The following is a 22,875-nucleotide window of genomic DNA, read 5'->3' on the forward strand; positions in this document are numbered from 1 at the left end:
TACTGTGCCTGTCCTTGCTTTTCAGATTTTCTTCATCATCTCACTTTTATCTTGGTGAGTGAAAGAGAAGCTGTGAAATTGGTAATTCACAGACAATTTGGCAAAATAGGCACAGTAAAGATGAAGACCAAAAAGCACCAGGTGCAAATTTCATGACAGCCATCCCAAACTATTATTTCCAAAGGTTTCTAAATGGAAAAGGAAATGTTAAGCCCCTGGTAAGACCTTTCTTGGTCTTGTTGGTGCTTTCTGTGAGGGTTGCCTGGTGTCCTGTGCATTCCATGCTCCCTGAGAAATTCCTGCAGTTGCACATGGAAGTACAGAGAGGGCTCATCAGTCCAGCCTGCAGAGATCCAAGCTAGGGGGGCTCAGTCTGCCTTTCCTGCTCCTCAGCAGTGCCTTAGGTAGGGATTCCATGGAAAATCCAAGCAGGCAAATGCCTTTTAGGCAGTTTCCCATTCTCCTGAAGTGAGAGAATGTCACCACATTTGCTTTTCGAACAGCATAGAGAGATTAAATTCAAAATTCAAAATTCAAAATTCAAAGCGTTTTTCCAGTGCAACTAAAATAGCAAGAACATTTCCAGCCATACAAATTTTAGATTAAATGGACTTCTCTTAAGGGGGCTTACCTTTCCTGCACTATCTGAGAGCATTCCCTCACATTTTATCAGCTCACAGGCAGTTCAACTCAGCAGTTTTTGATTGATGCAGAGACTGAAGCATGGGAATCTCTTCTGATTGCAGCTGATTCTTGTTGGGCTATTGCTCCAGATTGTTTAGGTTTATTTAAATTCAAAAAATGCACCATTAAAATTTCATACTTAATCCCTGTGTGCTCTAACAGTAATAAGGTAATTTAAGAGCTATTTTAAATCTATAGGCATTAGTAATTTTTTAAGAGATGCTAAACTACTGTCTCATTTATTTTGAGAAGTATCAACAGCACTTCTGGAGTATCAGAAACATCTAAATTTAGTAACTTCCATTTGCTAAACTGGGTCCAATCTTTTCCAGTTTTCACAGGGAAAAATATGAATACTGATTATTTTTTTTCCTCTCAAGCATTGTTCAAGACAGATTTATTTTAAAATAATAATTTTAATAATTAATATATACTATTATAATATATATCATAGTATATAATATATTATTTATAACATATATTATATATAAAATTATATGCATTTGATATATAGTAGATAGTATCATATATATTATATATATTATATGTATCTAATAATTATATAATAGATATAATTATATATAGTATATATATACTATTATATATATATAATAGTATATATATAGTATATAATAGTATATATATAGTAGTGTATATATATATAGTGTATATATATATACACTAATTATATAGTGTATATATATAGTATATTATACTATATAATGTATAAAATTTAATGCTTTGAAACAATAATAATATTTATTTTAAAATAATCAGATCTCACGAGCCTAAGCTTGTGATTCTAAGGTAGAATCTCTTTAATATAAACTAGATAAGGTCAAATGTATTTCTGAGGTAAATTTACTGAGTTAAGTGAATTTGGCTCATGGTTAATAACTTACTATTCTGGATGGAAGTTTAAAGCAATTATCACAAAGTTGGATTAATCATCATCCTGAACGCTGCCTTGAAGTGCTTTGCCTGTCAAATAGATTAACCAACTTGTGTGTTTTTTTCTTTTTCACTTTACACGATTTCAGATTGTCTATGACAGAGTCTCAGAGCTCCACGGCCGTGTACTGAAGCTTGTTGTGAGAAGCAAAGGAACATTTGTGGGAGCTGTTAACATTCAACTGAGCAGTGTCCAGTTAAATGAAGAAAAGTGGTACCCACTGGGAAACTGTTTAATTTAAATGTTCTCTGAGATGATTCAATTATTTGCCCTCTAATGTTTCTTTATCCCATTTCCCACGGTACGTTTTGTCTCAGTTGCCCTTGAGAATAGGCAGTCATCTGCTGAGCACATACCCTAACATTCCTAACCATAAGGCTATTGTCTTAAAAGTGCTGCCATCTTCCTGCCACACATTCCTGACAGTGTGAGGTTAAGGAATCCCATGCTAAGGACTTGTAGTAACATGCAGAAAGTTCTTGTGACAGCAATGAAGGGCTTGGTTTTGTTAATATTAAATAGTGCTGTAAAAATACTGAATTCTGTACACATCAGTGTGTGGGGGCTCACTCTTTGCCCATTAATTCCACTGACTGTGTTGGAACAATGCTGATAATGGTGTAATTTATCATCACTGTATGTGATGAGGTCATCAGAAAACCATGGGATGGTTCCCTGCCAATATATTTCAGATGTCCAGCAAATTTCACATTAAATCTTACCCAATCAATACTTTTGTTTTTTTAAGAACTTTAAAAGTTTTGATACAATGGAACATTTAATCCAGGATATTAATTTGTCAGTGATATATGTCATTGTTTCTCTTATTCTGACATCCAAGAGACAGATCATTGGTGTGAAGAAAGAAGAAGGGAAAAGCTAATGTTCATGAATAAAGAGAATATATTGAATGTGAGCTTTCAGTGGGGGATTTATTTAAGATCATGATACCACAGATATTTGTTCAGCAGTCTTCCCACATGTTGCATAAGGGGTTCAAGTCAATGCATGCATTGAATAGACCTCAGAGCTATAAAATATATGTTTATAAAGTAAATAATGAACATTAGTAGTTCCTTTAACTTCACAGATGCTAATTATGGGCTCTGTTTTCCCCTAATTTGAGGAAGCACTTAAGCACATCTTTAAGCATTTGGCATGTGAGCAGCCACAGTGAACTGCCCATTATTGCCAGACCCACTGACCATGTAAATAAACCTTTCCAGGGCCAGGGGCACATTTTTAAGGCACAGGAGATATGTTGATTTGTGATCTGATCTGCTGTAAATTTTAAGTTATCATATGCTGGACAGATCTGACATTTGTCCTACCAGGTGGAAAAGTGGTCGACAGAGGGGTAATAATCCCAGAAGTGAAGGTAATTGCCTTCTTATCCCAAAGGACACTCACATCAGTCTTCAGAATATAAAGCTCTATAAAGCTCCTGAAGTGGGACTTGGAGTGTTAGTTAGGAAATTAAATCAGCTGGAATTTTTCTCAGCATCAAACCAATGGACTTGATCAGGTTTTATCTGAAAATTCTTTCCCCAGTCAAACTGGTGTACTAAGATCCTCCTCAGTAAGGGGAGGTGAGGGGAACTCTGTTTGAATATTAATATTATTAGTCTATTCAGAGCTGTAAGAAACTGTAAAATATTTACCACATGCAAGGGACGATGGCTGGCACACAGAATATCATCACTACAAAGATCAAGACACCAAAATTTTATGCTGTAGGCTCTCCTGGGAAACAAATCAAGTCATTCAAGCACAGAAAACACACTGAGACCAGCTTACAAAGTTATCAAATTACCCGACCTTACAGTTCAATATTGATTTTAGATTCCTCTCAGTCTACTGTCTCAGTTTCCTTATTAAAACTGTAATGCAATTTTCTAACAGTGTTATTTCCTGTGACATTTTCTAACCCTTGTTTACCACATGCCCTGATTTTCCATCTTACAGCAACATTAAATAAAACAGCATTAGAATAGCAATAAATAAAAAGAGCATTACAATGTATTATCAGAACTGTCTGCAAACTTAAGCAACAGTGTTTGATATTAAAGAAACTTGTCAATATAACATCCTTTTTATAAAAAAAATAATATTTGAGTAACAAATCTGCCATTAGTTGTGTAACTGTAGTCCTGTGGAAGGCCAAGAATACTTCAGTTCTGGAAGGAAAATGGGAAAATTGTGTCTTATGGGCAAGATCTACACTGATAGCTCTGGTAGGCAAGAAGTTGTCCTCATAGATCTTCACACACATAATCAGCCCTGGCTTTTTCTAAAATTCTCTAGTTCTCCTCAGAGTACTGTATTTCCTGCTTCCTGAGTTCCCTGTTCCTATGAGGAACATGGTTCTTTACAAATCAGCCCATGAATTTTTTATCTTGCTTTAGCAGCAGGAGGTTCAAGACTAAGCTAAGGAAAGGTACCAATACTAGCATATGATTTTTTATGATTTTAAGAAATACTTTTTTTTTTCTCAAAACTGTTTTTGTCAGGTAAGAAAATGACAGTGGGCACTAAAGAGGAATAGCCCAATCAGAACTCATTTTTACAAATTTAAAGGGAACATTGTATGGGTAATTTTTCCTGTTCACTTGAAAAGGTACAATGGTAATAAATTTTATTCAATACAAATAAAAATGTCAATTTCACATCCTCATATCCTAAAAATTAGCATGATCTCTCATATATATTGGACTAATATTCTCACTCAATAATTAATCATAAATTTGAAATTTGCTCCAAGAGACATTAACTGAATTTTAAAAATATCCAAAAACATTCAGTATTTATGAATTGTTTCTGAGAATAATAGAATCACAGAATGGCTTGAGTTGGAAGGGCTCTTAATCATTTCATTCCAACCCCCTGCCACGACCAGAAACACTTTGTAGGTGGCTTAGAGCCCCATCCAACTGGCCTTGGACACTTCCAAGGATGAGGAGTCCACAACTTCTCTGGAAACCTGTGCCAGGGCCTCATCACCCTCACAGTAAAGAATTTCTTCCTAATACCCAATTAAACTTACCTTCTTTCAGTTTAAAACCATCCACCCCTGTCCAATCACTACATGTCCTTCTACTGGAAGGTTCTAGAAGGTCTCCCTGGAGTCTTTTTCTTCTCTAGGCTGAGCAGCTCCAATTCTCTCAACCCTTCCTCACAGCAGAGGTGCCGCACACCTCTGATCATTTTCATGGCCCTGCTCTGGACTCACTCCCAAAGATCAACACCTTTCTTATGCTGGGGGCCCCAGAGCTGAATGCAACTTTCCAGGTGGGATCTCCTGAGAGCAGAGTGGGAGGGTAAAATCACCTCCTTCAATGCTGCTTTTGATAGCAAATGTGGGCTATTTCCCCTTTTTCCATCAGTGGGAACTTCCCTGGCCTGCCATGACTTCTCAAGTATGATGGATAGCAGCTCAGGCCGGTTCCCTCAGGACCTGTGGATGGATCTCATCAGGTCCCGTGGACTTGTGTGTGAGAAGTGGATTTGTAAAGGATTCTCAAAACCTGACTGAAAGCTCACACAGCCTCATACATGTGTATGCAAACTCTGAGATAAGGTGTGCTGGCTTAGGAAGGCCATGGAATAGAGATGGCATTGTTGAGAGAGAGAGATTTAACTTGAAACAAGTTTCAAAAGATGGCCTCGCAAAAAGACCAGATATTTTGGAGAATTAGAACTGTGAAAGATGCATTGCAGCAGGACCTCGTGGGGTAAAAGAACAGGTGATTGGTGTTAGGAGTGTTAGCAGCATTGTGTGGCAAAGCTAATAGGCTGAAAAAACATTTATAAGGTATTGTAACCAGGAAATAGGGTGGCTTCTGATTGAATGGTGTTGAGTTTTACATCTCTGTGTCTCACCCTTCAACGAGCCTGATAATGGAATAAAATCTTTTCAAACATCTCTCAGTTACCCCATTTCTGTAGAGCTGGGATTTTCCAGCACTTGTGCATTTCAAAGCTCCGTAGGTTTTCTCAAACCCAGTCTTCTCCTTCAGAAAAATAGCAGGAGGGCCAAGGACAGCAGCCCTTATTCAGGATACCCCTTCCATAAAAGTCCCACTGGCTTCATAAAATCATTGAGAATATGCCAGTCTGGGAATCAGGCCACTGGGCTGTTGCAAAGCCAGAAATGCTACTTTATTAAAGCAGGGGACAATCCCCCAGAACAATTTCTTCTGCAGAACATCACTAATAGTACCAGACATGAGCAAACAGCGATGCAGATTCCAGCTTGATGCCATCTTTGGATATCAGCGGAATGTTACGGTAACCTGGAAATACAATGATTTAACTTTATTAGTGTATTAACCACAAGCACAGATATTATAATGGAGTGGTTTCATGATCATCTATGCAAATAAGACGTAATTTATGATTCTGTAAATAGCTCTTTAAAATAAAATTAAATTATACAGGACCTAAACACCATTTGTGCTGGTTTATCTCATATATCTCTATATAATATTTAAATTCTTGTATTTTTAGTGACAGAGTGAAAAACACTAGCGTTTCCGAATGGAAGACTTTTAGCCTAGTGATATTTAAACATGGACAAAGCTTACAATGTATAGCAAATGAAATCAGCATGTGAAACAGCATTGATGGCACCTACAGAATGATGGTGTTGCAGCAGCCATGCACTGTCCAGCTGAGGCAGAAAAAAGTGAAGTGTAACGTCTTCTGCCATGACATTTTAAAAAGTTGATTTCATATGAGTAATTCACTTTATTAGAGGTAAGTCATGCCATCAGAAACTACGTGTTCATCTGGTTGGTTGAAGCATTTGAAGAAGTTTCAAACATAATTCACTTACCTGCTCAGAAAACAAAACAATCTCCTCTTCAAAACCCCAGCCTGTATGGCTTTATATGACTAAATGTCCATCATTTCATAATAATAAACATTGCCACTTTTGATTTAAAAATATTCTGTAATGTATCTATGCATACATAACTCCAGCAGTATAAGTCTCTGTTTTGTATCAATACCTGTGTTTTCAATACTGAAGTTTCCAAAATCCCTCTTTAGGTCCATCTGGATGCCTGTGGAGTGTTTGGGGCCCACATTTACCTGGGTTTGGAATTTCTTGCTTCTTTTATGCAGAATCATAAAATTGTTTAGGTTTGAAAAGGCCCCTAAGATCATCAAGTCCAGCCTTTGACTGATCACACCTTGTGAACCCAGTTGTTTCTGTAACACCTTCAGGGATGGTGATTCCACCTCCTCTCTGGGCAGCCCTTCCAGTGACAAAATTCTCCCTGATGTCCAGCAGAACCTTTCCTGGCACAGCTTGAGGCCATTTCCCCTTGTTCTGCCATATTATACATAGGTTCCTCTGGTATTTAAAGTTCAGATTCTGGGCAGCAGATATTAAAGCTGGTTTCAGACACTTTACATTTGAGATCAGTTTTTAAGGCATGCACATTCCACAATATGTGGAAGGCTTGGTTGATTTCCTATCCAAAGATACACTCCAAGGACTAAGATTAATTTCTGAAGATTTCTGTTCTAGCCTCTACCTATTCTTGTAGAATATTCTACAAAGTGTCCCGAGAGAAGTAAAACTTTTTTTTAAAATTGAAATTGCTCCAATTTGCATTAAATAATTAACTACTTATGGATCCCATGAAAATAGAGGTAATAATTGAGTTCCTGTCCTGTATTAGTATTCTCCATGGCAGATTCATTGGCACAGGGACTGTACCAGGTTATTTGCCTTTAACCACCCAGGAAGAGAATTTTTCTCAATTTCAGCCCCTCTGAGTATAGCTACATAATCACTGCATGGAAAATCAAATTCTGCTACAGCTGGGCAGCAAGCATTCCTCCCCAGTGGAGTCTACAAGTAGTTGGGAGTCTGCTGCTGGGGAAAGGAAGGCAGTGTGGGTATAGACTTGAATCCTTTTGAAAGAAAATCCAGAGGGAGGAAATGGCACAACTATTTCCCTCTGCCTGACAAAGAAAATAAAAAGATGTAAGCACTGCTCAGCTTTTGGAAGCAACTTGCCCTCAGGGACACCTCAGGGATACAAATCCTAGGGACTGAGGGACAGTCCTGGAGCACAGAATAAAACAATTGGAGTGCTGAAGACTAAGCCTGAACTCCTAGCTCACCCTTCAGCATTTTAGGCAATTCTTCCCTTGTCTTCTCCTTGTTGTGACTCCCTCTGCAAGAACATTATTTTCCCATTTCACTGTTTAGAGAGCCTGGGTATCTAAAGCAAAACCATTGTTCCAGACCTGGCTTCAGAGGTCTCAATGGTAAGCATTGCAATAAATACTTGCAATAATGCTGGGCATCCTTATGGCAAATTATTTTTTTTTTAATGTTGTGTTAAATGGGGATTGGGGCAATTTGTTTGGCATCAATTATAGTTTTTGGACCTAAACTCATTCCCTAGCATTTTGAATTCCTCCACTGAAAATATTTCCTCAAAAATCTACTGCTCTTACTTTTCCAAAATATGAATCCCTCATTTACGACCAAAATTAATCCTATAGAGACATTAATCCACACTGAAAATTTGTATCTAAAAAAGCCTCAATAATTTTTACAAGCACTTGTAAGTAGCAGTGCCTGATATTTGAATTTGTCTCAGACATTGTGAGTTGGTGGGTTGAGTTTTCTTTCATTATCCAGAAGTATACAAATAAAAGGAAAGTAAAAGGTTATCAGTGTAAAAATTTATGTTGTAGAAAAACAACTGAGCTCTAAGAGTAATGTCTTTGTTCTTGTATAACTCCTCAACCTCAACTAAGAATCACAAGCAGCTTTATGACTTCCAAACATGAGGGGAAAAAAAAGCCATTTAAAATCCTGTTAAGCTTAATAAAATAGCGCAGTGCCTGTTGCCAGCTCCAATGTTTTGCCTTCCCATCTTTATTCACTAATAAAAGCTGTTTGTTTTGTCAGAAATAGCTTTGGAAAGCCAGTGTTGTAAACAGCCATTTTACATAAGCCTTTCTCCTTGGCCTATTGACTTCTGTGTCTGCTCTTTATGTGCAGCCTATTCATTACAAAGGTTCCAGGAACTCTACTGGCTTAACAAAAGAAACTCCAGCAAGAAAAAATGCCATATTTCATCTAATTTATAACCATTGTTCTCCACTCTGTAGAGTTGCAGATAGGTTACCTGAGGGAGTTTTGGTGGTTTGCTTTGTTTTAATTTGGTATTGGGTTTTGAACTTATCTGAGTAGGAAGTGCACAAAACTGCACTTCATAGCAGTTCTGACTAGTTTCACTTCTTGCCATGAATTAAAATACCACCTGAGCAGTTTCCATCTAGAATGGAATACTGCAGTGGGAATAATCACCTGTCATTAATATGGCCCTGATTTCAACATCATGGATTTGCATTCAGAGAATACAACTATTTCAAAAGAAAGTACCACGTATTCATTTAGTTATACAATCACCCTCTAGAAAACAGGCATGATGCTGTACTCTCTCAATGCTACAGTAACAATAAAAGCCTGGAATGTTGCAGATTTTTTTGAGCTGTTATAGGTGGTTCACATAAAAGTATTACCTGTATTCAGGCTCATCACAGGTAAAGTGTATTGGCCAAGAAATTCATTGTTGACCAGAGACACCTCATCTTCCACACAGAAGCGTATCATTGCCAGCTCTGGAACTTGGATGTGGAAAGAGAAGGTTTCATTCCATTTAGGGCACAAAGCTAATGAAAACAGAAAAGAAACAGGATTAAAATGCAATTTCTTTTTCTTTTTTTTTTTTCCTACTCAACAACTGAATTACTGTACCTGCTATGGCTAGTCTGAACTGGTAAATAGTCATTCTTTTTCCCTGGATGTCTGTGCCTATTTAAAAAATAACGAGACTCCCACTGACTGTAGTGGTGCAAAAGCCTAAGACAGTTGGTGTCATCCCTTAAAAGAGAGCAAAATGGGCCAAGGATAGCCAGGTTAAGAACTTCTGCTCAACCTACATTTTCCTATAGCCATACCAGTTTCATTCCTTTGCTAAAGTTTCTCCTTTCACAGTGTTGGAAATAAATAAATTCAGGTAGTAAAACGTGCACTTGACTAGAAATACAAAAAAAGAATGTGGAACAGAAGGGGTTACTTTGTCTTTAGCAATGTTCATAAAGAGAAAAGAAATTCAGGGGCTGATTTAAAACAGCAGCCATCTAAAAAGAAAAAGGAAGAATAGAAGACAGAGGTACAGAAAAATGGAGATCACAGGGAACTTGTAGTCTGAGACATCAAGAAGATCTATATTATAAAGATAAGGGAGTGCTCAAAGACAGCTACAAAGAGTACACACTTCACCTGTCAAGCAATTAAGGGATTACTCCTACTAGAAACTTCAAATGAGACAAGTGGTGAAGTTACAGCAATTGCTTAAGAGAAACAGTCTGAATTTACCAATTTGTGTATTGGTTTAGGCTGGGATAGGATTAATTTTCTTCATATCAACCCCTATGGTGCTGCATTTTGGATTTTTGACCCAAACAGTGCTGGTTACACACCAGCGTTTGAGCTGTTGCTGAACAGGGCTTACGCAGTGTTGAGATTTCTGTCTCACTCTGCAAATCAGCCTCCCCATCCCAGTGAGGGGGCTGGGGGTACCCAGGAAGTTGGGAAGAGACACAAGCAGGACAGCTGACCCCAGCTGACCAAAGGGATACTCCTGAGCAATGGTGGCATGCTCACAGCTGGGGGAAAGGAGGAGGGGAGGGCATTCAGGGTTACAGTGTCTGTCTTACAAGTACCCACAAAGCTCCATAAAGAAGCCTTGTTTCCCTGGGAATGGCTCTACCCCTGCCTGCCCATGGGAAGTGGTGAATGAATTCCTTATTTTGCTTTGCTTGTGTGTGCAACTTTTGCTTTTTACCTATTAAACTGTCTTCTAAACCCATGGGTTTTCTCCTTTTGGCCCTTCCAGCCCTCTTGCCATCCAGATAGGGAAGAGCAGGCAAGCAGCTCTGTGGGGCTGAGCTGCTGTCCAGGATGAGCCCACAGCAGCATGCAAAAAACCTTCCATCTTCCTTTAGAAAGGGACAGTGCTCCCAGCTAGGAGTTTGTGCTTCCTTAACCTACCAGTCTAGAAAAACGGCACACAGCATGAATTTCTGCTACAGATTTTGTGCCAGGAGATTCTAGTCTAGAGAGAAATAATTGCATTTTCCATAACAACTCCTTGGGGTGCAGAGCTGGTGATTCCTTATAAAATGTTGTTGTGCTTTGTTCACAGCCAAGAGAATCAGACTGATGCTCACCATTGCTTTTTACAACACTAGATTTCTTTCTTGCTTGATCCTCTGGCACACCATAGATTTCTATGTGCACCATGGGGTCAGCTTTGTTGGTCTTCGACATGGCGCTGGGTGGTAACTGATGGCCACTGATCAGCTGGAAAATCAATGTTATATTGAAATAGCTGTAAGAATGAACTATTCACCACAGCCATATAGTAGCCATAATAGAAATAACGTTCATAAGAAATTACTTTAATTATATATATATTTAATTATATATATATATTTAATTATATATATATTTTTAATTATATACCAGCCATAAACTGGTGTATTAAAGACATATTAAATACAATGGAATCAAGAATATGGTGCTTCCCATCTAATTTAATTTTTTTCATAATTTTTTATAAATATTGTGGTTTAGATCAGATTACTCCAAGCCCAGTCCAAACTGACCTTGAATGGTTATAGGGATGGGACACATACAACCTCTCTGAGCTGCCTGTGCCAGTGTTTCACCACCTTCTTTATAAATACATATATAAAACTGATACCATATTTTAAACTATAATTTTCAGGGTTTTTTACTCAATAGCTGCGCATAAAAATTATATTTTGTTACCATGCAAAATAATAATGTTGGAGGAATCAGTCCTCAGTGGTTTTTACATTTGCTGCTATCAAGCTCATGAATTCCAATCTGTGGGGAGTGGATCAGCATCAAGACCCATGGTGACATCAGCATTGTGCTACAGGGTATGTAGCAGACTGCCTCACCTGTGCCTTGTCTCTTACACAGTAACACAAAAACTCCTCATTTAGTGAGCTTCCTGAAGTTTTTCTCCTTAATTTAGTTATCTACCTGGAAATTTTGTCTCAGACTGCCCTGTAATCTGGCACCCAGCCTAACAAAGGACTTAAGAAAGTCAAAACTTTGCTTTCTATCTATATTTCAGGACACCTAGAGTAAACATCTGTGCAATAATCAGCTTTTTAAATTCAGTGTATGAAATATTTTGAAAGAGCTATACAAGCCTGAAAATGCAGGTTCAAGATATGACCCCTGATCCTGGTCTCAGGACTAAGCATCATAAGAGATTCTTATTCCCCTGTCAACCACCCAAAAAATCAAAACCCACAAATTCCACGTTTTGCTTCAGTATTTTCTGTAACACCATGCTCCAAGAGAACTTCTAGCCTGAAATATTGAAGAGCAGTGGCTTGGCAAACACCGATGCCCTTTCCTCCTAGGGAATAGCTACTGCCTCCACCAGAAAGCTTTGCAATCCCTGATGAGCTGCCCACTGAGAACCTGGGAGATTCCTTGCCTTGTCCTGAATGCTTTTGCCAAGGTCTGCATGACCCATTGCTAAAGCCAGTCTAAGTCTCCCCTGGGGTGGAAAAAGAGAGAGTTCTTTTAAACCCACTATGACCCAAATCCACAATCCAATCCGTTTTTGAGATCCAAGGTGGACAAACAGAGAGGTGTAAAAACTGTTAGGCTGAGAAGACTCTTTGTGAAGCACCTTGAATATCTCATCTCTTTGTGCTTCAAAAGGTCTATGCCTCTTATTGATGGGAATTGTGGCACATCAGGTTGAGGATAATGAATTCAGTAAAATCAGGACCTATGTGACTATTCTGTTCTTCATTCATTCATTCTGATTTACCCCCTAGATGTTTTATATCTTTGTTTTCTGTTAAGTCATTTCTCTATTTGTCCAGTTAGTAACTTTTCCAGCAGAAACTGCTTTTCCATTGACTCCTGCTCCCAATTCCTTTTGTCTTCACCCACCATTTCCTGGTTTTTGCTGCTGACTATGAATGGGGCTCTCTGTGCCCTTCAGTCCCTCAGCCAGTGGGATGCCATTGCTCCTCTACCAGCCTGTAGTCTGAGTCTAAAACCCTCAGTCTAAAACACTGCCTTTCTCTTCTCCAGCTCCTTCCAAACTCAGACACTTCCTTTGCATTGACAATGATTTTGTCTGTCTCCTGCATTACAATTCGGAGTTTCTCCTCATCCTAATTCCAGCTTCATACAAATTAGGGCTAAAATAAGTGATGTATTTGCCTGGCTGCCTGAAATCATCCAGCAATGTCTTTTCACAATTGGTATGCTCACTGTCAGGACACTAAAATGTTCTTCATTAGGTGCGTGCATTATGTAAGTATTTTATAATTGTCACTAACTATTGTTTTATCCCCACTATTTATTACTCTGAAAGAAACAAAATAGCAATTACACACACTAATTATATGCTAATTAAATAGCATTTATGCCAGTGGTATTCTGTGTAATCAGAAATATTACTTTTTCATTGGGAAAGGGAGTTTTCTAATTAGTGAACAATTATAACTAATCTACTTGATCTCAAAAAAAGGGCTTTTCTAACCATTTATTTGTAAATGACATGCATTTCTAGTATTTTTGGGACATAAATCACATTATAATTTGGGGGAAGTAGAAATAATTCAAAGACTTACTAATTCATCCCTTCTTTCACTCTTATTTATACCATTTTAGGATTATAAATAGTCTTTAATATATGCATAGGAAGATAATGAGACTTAAAAGAAGCATAAAGCTTCCTATCTTATCTTTAAAAATTTCCATTTGTCAATTAGCATTATAATAGTACACATGGTATTATTGATATTGAAAGAAATAACACCCAAAGTGCACATTTGATTTCTGCGTTTTCAGTTCAGTTTCCACATGCACAATTAACTGGTCCATTTGTCAGCTCCATTATTCATATTTCCTTATACAGCTTCATGAAAAATCATGTATTTTTACAGACTCTTAGAGGCTCTGAACTCTTATATATATTTTAGCAAACATAAGTGAACTGCAGATGGGAAAGCACCCAAGCAGCAGTTGATACTACATGAGAGTTTTACCTTTCTTGCTGAAAACATTCATTCCCAACACACAGGAATGGGAATAAAATGGAAAAAAATATATATATAACAATTGCATCTGAACTACATAGCCTTTGTTTTCCCATTTTTATGGAACAAAGCAAGACTTCAGTAATCTTACCCTTATTGACAGAGACATTGGTTTGCTGTAAGCTCCCACATTTCGGGGTGTAAACGTGGTATTGCGATCCCTCAAGAATTCAGGTTTCAGCACATAGCCACAACCACCATTGTCCAGGAATTTCCCATCTTGCAATTCCATTTGTGTGCCCGGTGTTTGGAAGTTTAAGGCCACTGTAAAATTAAATCAATACTGATTTTAGTGAAGTAGGTTTGATAACATTTTATAAAACAAATATTAAAAAAAAAAAAGCAAATGAGCTTAAGGTATCTATATCTCTCAATTCATACATAAGATCTTGTTATTTCCCTTAAATTAAGTGATACTCAATTGTTGGAATCTGAAATGTAAGGATCTCTAGGAACTTTGGGCCTGTAAGCCAAAGCTTAGAATTAAACACAGGTTTAATTTGAGACCTTGGAAAAAGTTTCCAAACTTAGGCGTTAGAAGAAAAAATGGGGATTTATAGTTTAAAGCAGAAACATGTTAAGTGAAGAAGAAGAAGAAAGTTTAAGGTTTTGGAGTTTAAGATATAGAAAAAATAAAAGTAGTTACAAAGGTAAACAAGGAGTTTAGAATGCAATACTGTAAGTTTATGTGTCATACCATGATTGGCTAAGAAAGCTTACAGCTTATACTGCAACATGAGTCCATAAGATGAAATATTTAAGGATTAGGTCAAAACCATAAATATCCTTATTAACAGTGTTTTATTAATCAATAAATCCTTAAAAGGTCTTATAACTAGGAGTCTTGTGACCTTCTAAACCATGCAGTAAAGATGTAAGCCAAACTCACCCTTCCTATCTACGTAGAAGATAAGAACAATAAATCACATCATCAAAAACAACTCAGAAATCCCATCTCTAACTCATTCAAAATTCCTTCAAAAATGCCCATACTCAATAATTAATTATTTGTGCACAAAAGCAGTGCACTATTTAGAACTGCACCCATTTTAAGAATTACCCTATAGATATTTTTATTTAGCTATATCTGTTTTCCCTTTTCTTTCTAAATTAGACCTTGGAGAATATGAAATGAGAGATCCTTTTTTTCTATAAGAAGTGAATTCACATCCCAGTTTCTCTACAGCAGCAAGACCCTGCACTCCAAACCTGCTAACACAGTTCTGGTGCAGAAGTCAAAACCAGAGGATTGCATCTAACCTTAGTTATGGTGCAGAATTCATCACAAAAACATCTCGCCCAGAAGATTAAGAAGCTTTAGTTTACAGTTCGAATACCCAGTGAAAATGCAATATAAGTTTATAGAAGTAGAAGCAATTTAAAAAGTGTTCTTAAATTTATGTGAGCACACATTCTCTTGGAGTTTTTTCCTCCAGTACTGGTGATTATTGTAAGAATACGCCTGACAGAGATTTTCCTTTCCTTGGCAGTTCAAAAGATTTTTTGTTTGCTGCAGCACCAATAATAAAATATCACATTTCTCATCAACAGGACATTGTAATTCAGGAGATAAAGGCAACATGGAATACAGACTTGTTTAATGAAATTTTCCCCTATTCCAGTACATCGGAGCTTCCTGTCACGTTCAAAATAAAAAATGCAGAAGTCAAATCAGCAATGAATTATGGCATTATGAACCTGTGACATGTGTTAAACAGAGAATGATAAGAAGTCATTTACTAAAAGCAGTGGTTTGGTAGGAATGAAAAAAGAAGACTTTAAGCAGTTCAAGTGACTCCTTGTAATAATTCATGAAGAGGACACTATTACCTGTTCCTATGAGATAATATGAATGTATTGAATGAACATTTGACATAATGCAAAAATCCTTATCGCAAGTGGAAAACACACAAAATTGTTTTCACTGCAAAAATTATTTGTTCCTTCGCTGCTTTGGTGATCCTTTTAAAACATTCTGTAGCAAACAACACAGACAGGAACGAAGCAGCTGGTACAATGGACCTGATATTTGCACTACACATGTTTTTGGTGGGGTTACTTCTGAAGAGCTCGAGCCTGGTTTCCTAGTCTCAAAACCAATTAATGGGTGGAATACATGAAGTGCTCCCAGAGTGCATCATCTATTTAATCTGACAGGAATCCCATCTGTGCTAGCTAAGATTGCTCTGCATCATGAACCAACACGCAGCAAGTAGGAACAACTGGAAAACTTGTCTAGAAAAACCCCAAACAAACAAAAAACCCCCCCAAAACAGCAAACCACGACATGCACTCCTGCTTTGAACTAAGTGTTAATGTAGATGCAAACATGATTTTATATTAATATACACAGGAAATCTGTTTTAACTTTAACAGAAATCAAACTTCACAGTGTTCATATTGCCCTTTGCACGCCATTGCCTTTTTTAAACAGGGTAAGGATTTTTCTTGGTATGGTTTTGGCAGTGGTTCACAATTTGCTTTTTATGACTCCGCGTATCGTCCAGAAACAGCCCCAAATTTGCTGCTATATGATGCTTGGCATATTTTAATACACTCAATCAAGCTGTGCAGAAGATGCTACAAGAGCTGCAGCCCTGAGGCCCCTGGAAGTCTGAACCACAGATAACCCAGGATCTCTCAGTCCTCAGGTGATTCCTAGGCCACACTTTCTGAATACGTGGGTTTAAAAGTGCAACTGAAATTAGGCACATTGAACAGCCAGCTTCAAATAGCAGCTTCCACATGATGAACCAAATTACATGATTGCACATAATGAGACTACTGCTAAATTTACCAAGCTTTATAGGCGACTAAGCAGGAAAATCTGATGTAACAATGGCAACAAGCAAATGAGAATACTTTATATTTTATCATATTAGGAAAATTACTTTTGCAACAGTAGTGAAGGGCAATGTTATTATGGGTTCATATCTTCAAACATCAGCACTCTGTTTTCACTTAATTTAATTTGACCTTAGAACAAGTTAAAAAGCATATGGAACAGTAGTTTTAATTTACCTGCTGGTTTCTTTGTATTGCAGGTTTTAATGTGATTAAGCAAATGCGAGGTTTTGTGTCATATTCTCTGAGATGCAAACCTCTACTAAAACTGTTTACAGGATTCATAGCTGCTTGGGGCCTCCCAGGGCACTGCTTTATGGTGCATTGATGCACAGTTTTTCTTTTTAATCAGGTGCAGTTATAGCCCTAACACTTCTTGAGAAATGGCAAGGATCATAAACTAAAAGCTATGCCTAGCAGCATGGGCTGAGCAACATCTCTCTGTAAACAACCCTGAATTTCTACCCAGTGCTTCATTTTAGCTTTGCTGAATTCAAGAGCAGAACTGTCAATAACATCCTTTGTGCTGTTGTTTTATGAAACAGTATAAATTTAATGCATGTATGAAGAGAGATTTAAACTGACAGTTTCTTTTGGAAAGAAGCCTAAATGAGCTTGCAGTGAAACCATCTGAGCAGTACATAATCTTAATGTATGGTTTTCATGGGGAAGTAAAGGCATCTGAAGTTTAACACTGTGTACATTAAACTTTCTCCTCAGTCCTTTCACTAAGCACCAAAAGCCTTTCAATATTGACTCAAAATCAAAGCAGCACAGCAAAACCTGGGCTTGGGGAACAACCTGAGCAAAGGAATCCCTCAGTGTGACTCCTGCACCTGAAATGGATTTAAGTATTCCCAGAACCATGAGGCCAAATCTCCTTCAGATCAGAGTATTTCATACCCAAATCATCTTGCAAAGCAGCAAAGCTGCCATGGCTGTCCCAGTAAGCCCCAGACAAATAACTTCATATAGCAAATGGAAGGTAGGAAATAGCCTAGCTCCAAAAGAGATGAGCCATTCCACAATGCACAGAGGAATACTATTTTTGACCCCAAATCTCTGTAGCACAAGCAGTTAACTGAAGTCAGCCCCACCACTAATTGCAGAACTAAAGACATTCTAAATATTCATATACAGCACCTTCCACAAGCATCACCATTCAAGACATAACTGATTTATAGACTAAAACCAAAAGCTTTTTAAAACCAAAATGAGCACTGTGACTATTATTTGAAGGCAGTTGGGGAAAACTGCACATCTTTTGTCTGCTATCCTGCCTCTTATTAATATTCCTAGGGGACTTTTAAATTGTAATTTTTTTAAAATTTTTGTTCTTTGCTTCCTGGTTCTATTATAACAACCATAAGGTTTAATGTATTTTTCCATTCAAATGGGAAGATTTTAAAATGGATAAGGACACATTTGTCACCAATTTTTCTTAAAAAGAATTACTTAATTGCATTTTATGCCATTTAAAAATGCATCCCAAAATGTATGAATTTTATACCATTTAAAAAAACATCGTGTGCAAAAAGCACTCAGTGCCAATGTTCCCAACTCCATGATTCACCTCGCTCATTTGAATCTAAAGAGATATAATAGATCACACTTTTATCAGCCTTGTTTGCCTTCCTCTCAGCTCTCTCCAATTGTCTGTGTTCTTCAAGTGGGCCACTCTCAATGAATGCAACAAAAATCTATGCCTTAGATATTGAAAATCTGAACTGAATTCCACACAGCCTGGGAAATACTATTGAAAACAGGCCCATATCCTAAAGCTCTGGAATGCTGCCATGGTTATGAGATGATCAATGTGCTTGGATGTGGGGACACTGCTTTTGTTCCACATCAGCACTCCAGGCTGGGCATGGACTCTCTAGGCTTTCTTCTCACATGCAGGTCACAGCTGCACTCAATCCATCACTGCCCAAATTTACAGAAATAGCTCAGAAGTCCAAGAAAGATGGAACGAGACTACAGGACAAGGGGAAGGGCTTCAAAGTGAAAGAGAGTGAACCTGTGAATAGGTGAGACCCCACACAAACTTTATGAGCAAGGACTTTGGTCTACCCAACCAAAAATAAAGAAAAAAGCCATTTTTTTCCTACCAGAAAAAAAAAAAAAAAAAGTATACAATGATTGGTTCCCTTACAACACAGAGCAAGCTTCTATGGACAGTATCAATTTTGGCATACAAAGTCTCACCTCTCTTCCTGGCAAAAAAAAAAAAAAAAAAAAGAGTCAAACTGTATTTTTTCCCTCCCTTAACAGACTCCAAATTTTATTAAACTTAGTGATAATTTCTGGCTTTATTTTTCACCTGCACATTTTGAAATGGTTGGTTTTATTCTACAGAAACTTGATTTATGAATGACTTACACTGTGAGGGAGGAAGAGGGACTGCTCTTCTGAGACCTGAGTAAATGCAGAACTGTTTAGAATGTCTTTTTTGTATTGTCTTTGGGCCAATTTAATACTGTGGCTCCAAAGATACTGTCATTAGAACTGTGAGGAATTCAGTCATACAGTTCATAATTGCTGGCATTGTTCCTACTTAATTACAAGTGGTTCTACTGGAAAAAATTATGTCAGGTGATTAAGAGCCATCCATTGTCCAAGTCTATCTGCAAAGGGTTTAAGCAGGGATCCTCTCTTGTGAGGTTCTCATGGGAAAAGTACCTGAAGCACTTCTGATAAATTATCAGATCTAAAAATTTAAATTGATTTTTGCTATCAAATTAATGTGTCAGTGTGAAAGTTATACTTCAGTGTAAGTCTGAGCATCTTTTGGTTGTCATTTGACCAATTTTACACCTGAAAATTTTCCAAAATAATTTTTTAAAATTTGTTGAACTTGTGATTCTTGGCAGGACAGTGAATATTATCAACTTCCCTTTTCTGTTTTAGTCTGAGTCACTGACAGGTTTTAGAACAAGATCTGCAAGGACTTCAGAAACAATTGTGTTCCTGCAAATTTTTTTCCCATCTTCTTTCAAAATTTATTACACTTCACATAAATTATTTACTATTCTATTGGTTGTCTGCAGTGAAGACAGCTGGAAAAACTGATAAAATGGAATTTCAATGTTTCTTTGCTTTTAAGTGAAATAGGTGTGTATCTATTACACACACCAAAATCTGCCTAAAAAAGAAGTAGGCTACAGAGTAGCCCAAGAGGTTTTTCATAAACCTGGCAGTAGAAACATTTCTGCAGAAGAAACATGAAACCTTCATTCAAAACAACTCCCAGCCTTTGGAGCCATTCCAAAGGAAAGCTGAGTGCATTTTTGGAGGTTCATGTGTAGAACCATGTTGTCCCACCTATCTCATACATGTCTCCACATGAGTTAGCTGTTCCACTTCACTCTCAGTGAGGATCAAATCAGTGGACTTCAAGGGACAACATTAAAACATGATTTCCTAGTTTTCACTTCCCAAGGAGGCATTTTTGGGCTATTAAAGCAATAATATAGTTATTGGCACAGAACCCAAGCAGGGCCAGATTTGAGCCATTTTGATTTGCACAGGTGAGGCATACCAAAATTAGTTGGTTTCTTTTCCCTTGGTTACTTCAGAGGTTAAAATCAGAACTAGTTAGAGAGCTCTTCATCACTCCTCTTTTCATGCACTATTTTTACCATATTTTGTCATATTATTGCACACAAGATTGAGCCACCAAACAGATGTGACAAAATTGCCAAGCTGCATTTCAGTGTCACAGGCAAAACCAAAACCTACAGTAAGAAAAAAAACCCATCATCCTAGTACAACTTTCACAGCAGCATATAAATTTTATGCACACTCCAAAAAGCACATATGGGATCTTCTGAAACAAAATCCTGTACCTGCCACACCGTGGCTTTCTCCTGTAACTTATGACACATCTTGGTCATTCCTGTAGAGTGCTTTGATACATGTATAACATTTCCTACTGCATGGAAATGCCATATTCAAAAAGATATTTAAGTCTTTTTTTTTTTAATTATTTTCACTGAGCCTCTCTTTTGTTTCGGATTTTTTGTTGTTTTTCTTGGTTGATATAAAACAACTGATATCAGTTTATTTAAATAACTGTCCTGAATTTTCTTTCCTTGCATAAATCTTTTCACATCATTTTATTTACTAAAGAAAAAGGAGACATGGATACACTAAACCAGTTCTTTCCAGTGCCTCACTGCAGCTGAATGCAGAAGGCATACTAATTTTCACAGACTATGAAAAGTGTTTTTTTTTTTCACAAAACCTCCTGTTCTTGCGAGTCTCCATTTTCAGAGAATGGACAGGGAGTGCACAGCGATCTCCAAAAGCTATTTTGTGGAAACTCTGTACTTTTCAGTGAGGTTTTTAACTTGCCTTCCTCTGGAAATTAGGTTTACACAATTACATGTCTCGTCCTCAGCCCCAACAAATCTTGAGCCTGTTGGACCGTTTCATCCTGCTTTAGCTGAGTGCCAGCCTGCTCCAAGTTAATATGTTCCAAGCAATTTAGAGAAAATTGCTGGCAAGGTACAGGAGAGAGACTGTTTTGGGTCGATCACTAAAGGGAAGTGAAGGAATAACTCAATTCTCATAATTACAAGATGCAGAGGCCTGGCAGAATTATATGTAGGTTTGAACAAAACCTAATATATTTTCTTTACCCAGCCAGGAAAAATTATGGATGTTAAAGGAACTTGAAGGCAAGCTTGCAGGTGTGGGGAGGAGAAGGAAGGTAAGAAGGGGAATAGGTGGCATAGGAGAAACCTGAGAATCCTGTGAAGAGTTTTTGGGAAGTGGTAGAAGGGATCTGGAGGGATCTCCTCTGTGCATGGGGTGTAAAGTACAAAGGCAGGGTGTGTAAAGTACACACAAAAAGTGTGTGAATTACAGAGACATGGGAACGACATAAAAAATCAAAACTCTGTGTTAAATCAGTGGAAGGACATCAGCAGGAGATTCACTGAGATACACTCACTTTGGGAGCTGCATTGTGAAGAGCAGCTACAGTTCTGCCAAACAGTTATCTGAAGCAGATTAGGGAATTAAGAATAGATATAGCTTGGAAATAATATATGTGGAGAATTGCTTTTAATCAGCCTATTCCCATGTGAAAAATGGACGGGTTTTTAAGTGAAGATGCAAATGAAGTGACCAAGAGGGCAGATCTAACCACTTCCTGCATATTTTTAATTCTTCCAGGAAGGGGCCTAAACCCCCTATGCACCAAAAGTCATACTAATGTTTAGAATGACTTCTCATTAAAGTATCCTCTGAGTAAACAATCAGTGTAGTAATTTTGAAAGATTTCAGCCCTGTCTGTGATCTAACAAATGTATATTCTTTGCAGAGATAAGTGTGGAGATTTACAGGCTGGAAAGAAAACTAGTAAATTGCATTATGATATGACTGGGAGATTAATTCAATTTTAAATTAAGGACCTCTGGCTAGTGCTTCCTCTAAGCATGAAACAAACTTACTAGTTTTTAATGGCAATATAGAGCATAGATAGCAATGACTGCATACAGGGAGTGCAGCATCCCAGGTAAATAATCCAGACATCACACTAAGTGTGGATGAACCACAAGGACAGAACATAATCAAACCAATTTCACACAGTGTGGTGGTAATGAGAAGATACTTGGATAGTCCAGCCCGAGTCCAAATCTGTACTGCAAATAAGCATTTATAAGGACACAGAAACAAGTAAAATTTATACTAAATAGTAATTTCTGTAGCCCTTGTGTAGTTATGTAAAACTCTACCCCAATATAACAGTCAGGATGGAAAAGGTAACTTGTCACAGAAGATATATGGGGAGCTGAGAAGGAAACAAGTGGAAAAGGAAGCCTGGAACAAGGGTGACATAAGCTCCAGGGCCCTACAGGCAGAGTGAAATCTGTGCCTGTCCTTGGATGAGTGTCTATTTTAACATAACAAGGTGAATCCAAACCTTTCTCCTCAAAACCAGGAGCCTACGGCAAAGTGCCCTGCTCAGCCCACAGCCTCCCTCAGGTGGCCTTGGCCAAGACTCAAAGGCAGAATATATTTGTGGGTACCAAAAAAAAAAAACCAACTATTCTGCTCTACTTTACCTAGGGCTGAAGAAGATGTAGCAGGCAGACACATAAAAATATTCTGTAGTGAGAATCTTTCAAACTGAAGAACAAACAGATGAAGGTAAAATTGTCTCTAAGGCCATTAAAAAGGACAAAATG

The 22,875-nt window shown here is 37.6% G+C and overlaps 2 protein-coding genes across 2 annotated transcripts in view; one reads left to right on the forward strand and one right to left on the reverse strand.

The window, feature by feature from the left end:
- Nucleotides 1-2,158, forward strand: part of PIK3C2G (phosphatidylinositol-4-phosphate 3-kinase catalytic subunit type 2 gamma) — a 185,929-nt gene extending 183,771 nt beyond the window's left edge. Inside the window, exon 33 of the mRNA XM_053943203.1 lies at nt 1,725-2,158. Coding sequence (XP_053799178.1) covers nt 1,725-1,877 — 153 coding nt within the window. The 3' untranslated portion in view covers nt 1,878-2,158. The remainder of the gene's footprint in view (nt 1-1,724) is intronic.
- Nucleotides 2,159-5,770: 3,612 nt separating this feature from the next.
- Nucleotides 5,771-22,875, reverse strand: part of PLCZ1 (phospholipase C zeta 1) — a 44,875-nt gene continuing 27,770 nt past the window's right edge. The window contains exons 10-13 of the mRNA XM_053942997.1: nt 13,926-14,098; nt 10,901-11,033; nt 9,188-9,337; nt 5,771-5,928 (exon numbers count right to left, since the gene is read on the reverse strand). Coding sequence (XP_053798972.1) covers nt 5,846-5,928; nt 9,188-9,337; nt 10,901-11,033; nt 13,926-14,098 — 539 coding nt within the window. The 3' untranslated portion in view covers nt 5,771-5,845. The remainder of the gene's footprint in view (nt 5,929-9,187; nt 9,338-10,900; nt 11,034-13,925; nt 14,099-22,875) is intronic.

Source organism: Vidua chalybeata, chromosome 5, assembly GCF_026979565.1.
Source record: "Vidua chalybeata isolate OUT-0048 chromosome 5, bVidCha1 merged haplotype, whole genome shotgun sequence".
Classification (NCBI taxonomy): domain Eukaryota; kingdom Metazoa; phylum Chordata; class Aves; order Passeriformes; family Viduidae; genus Vidua; species Vidua chalybeata.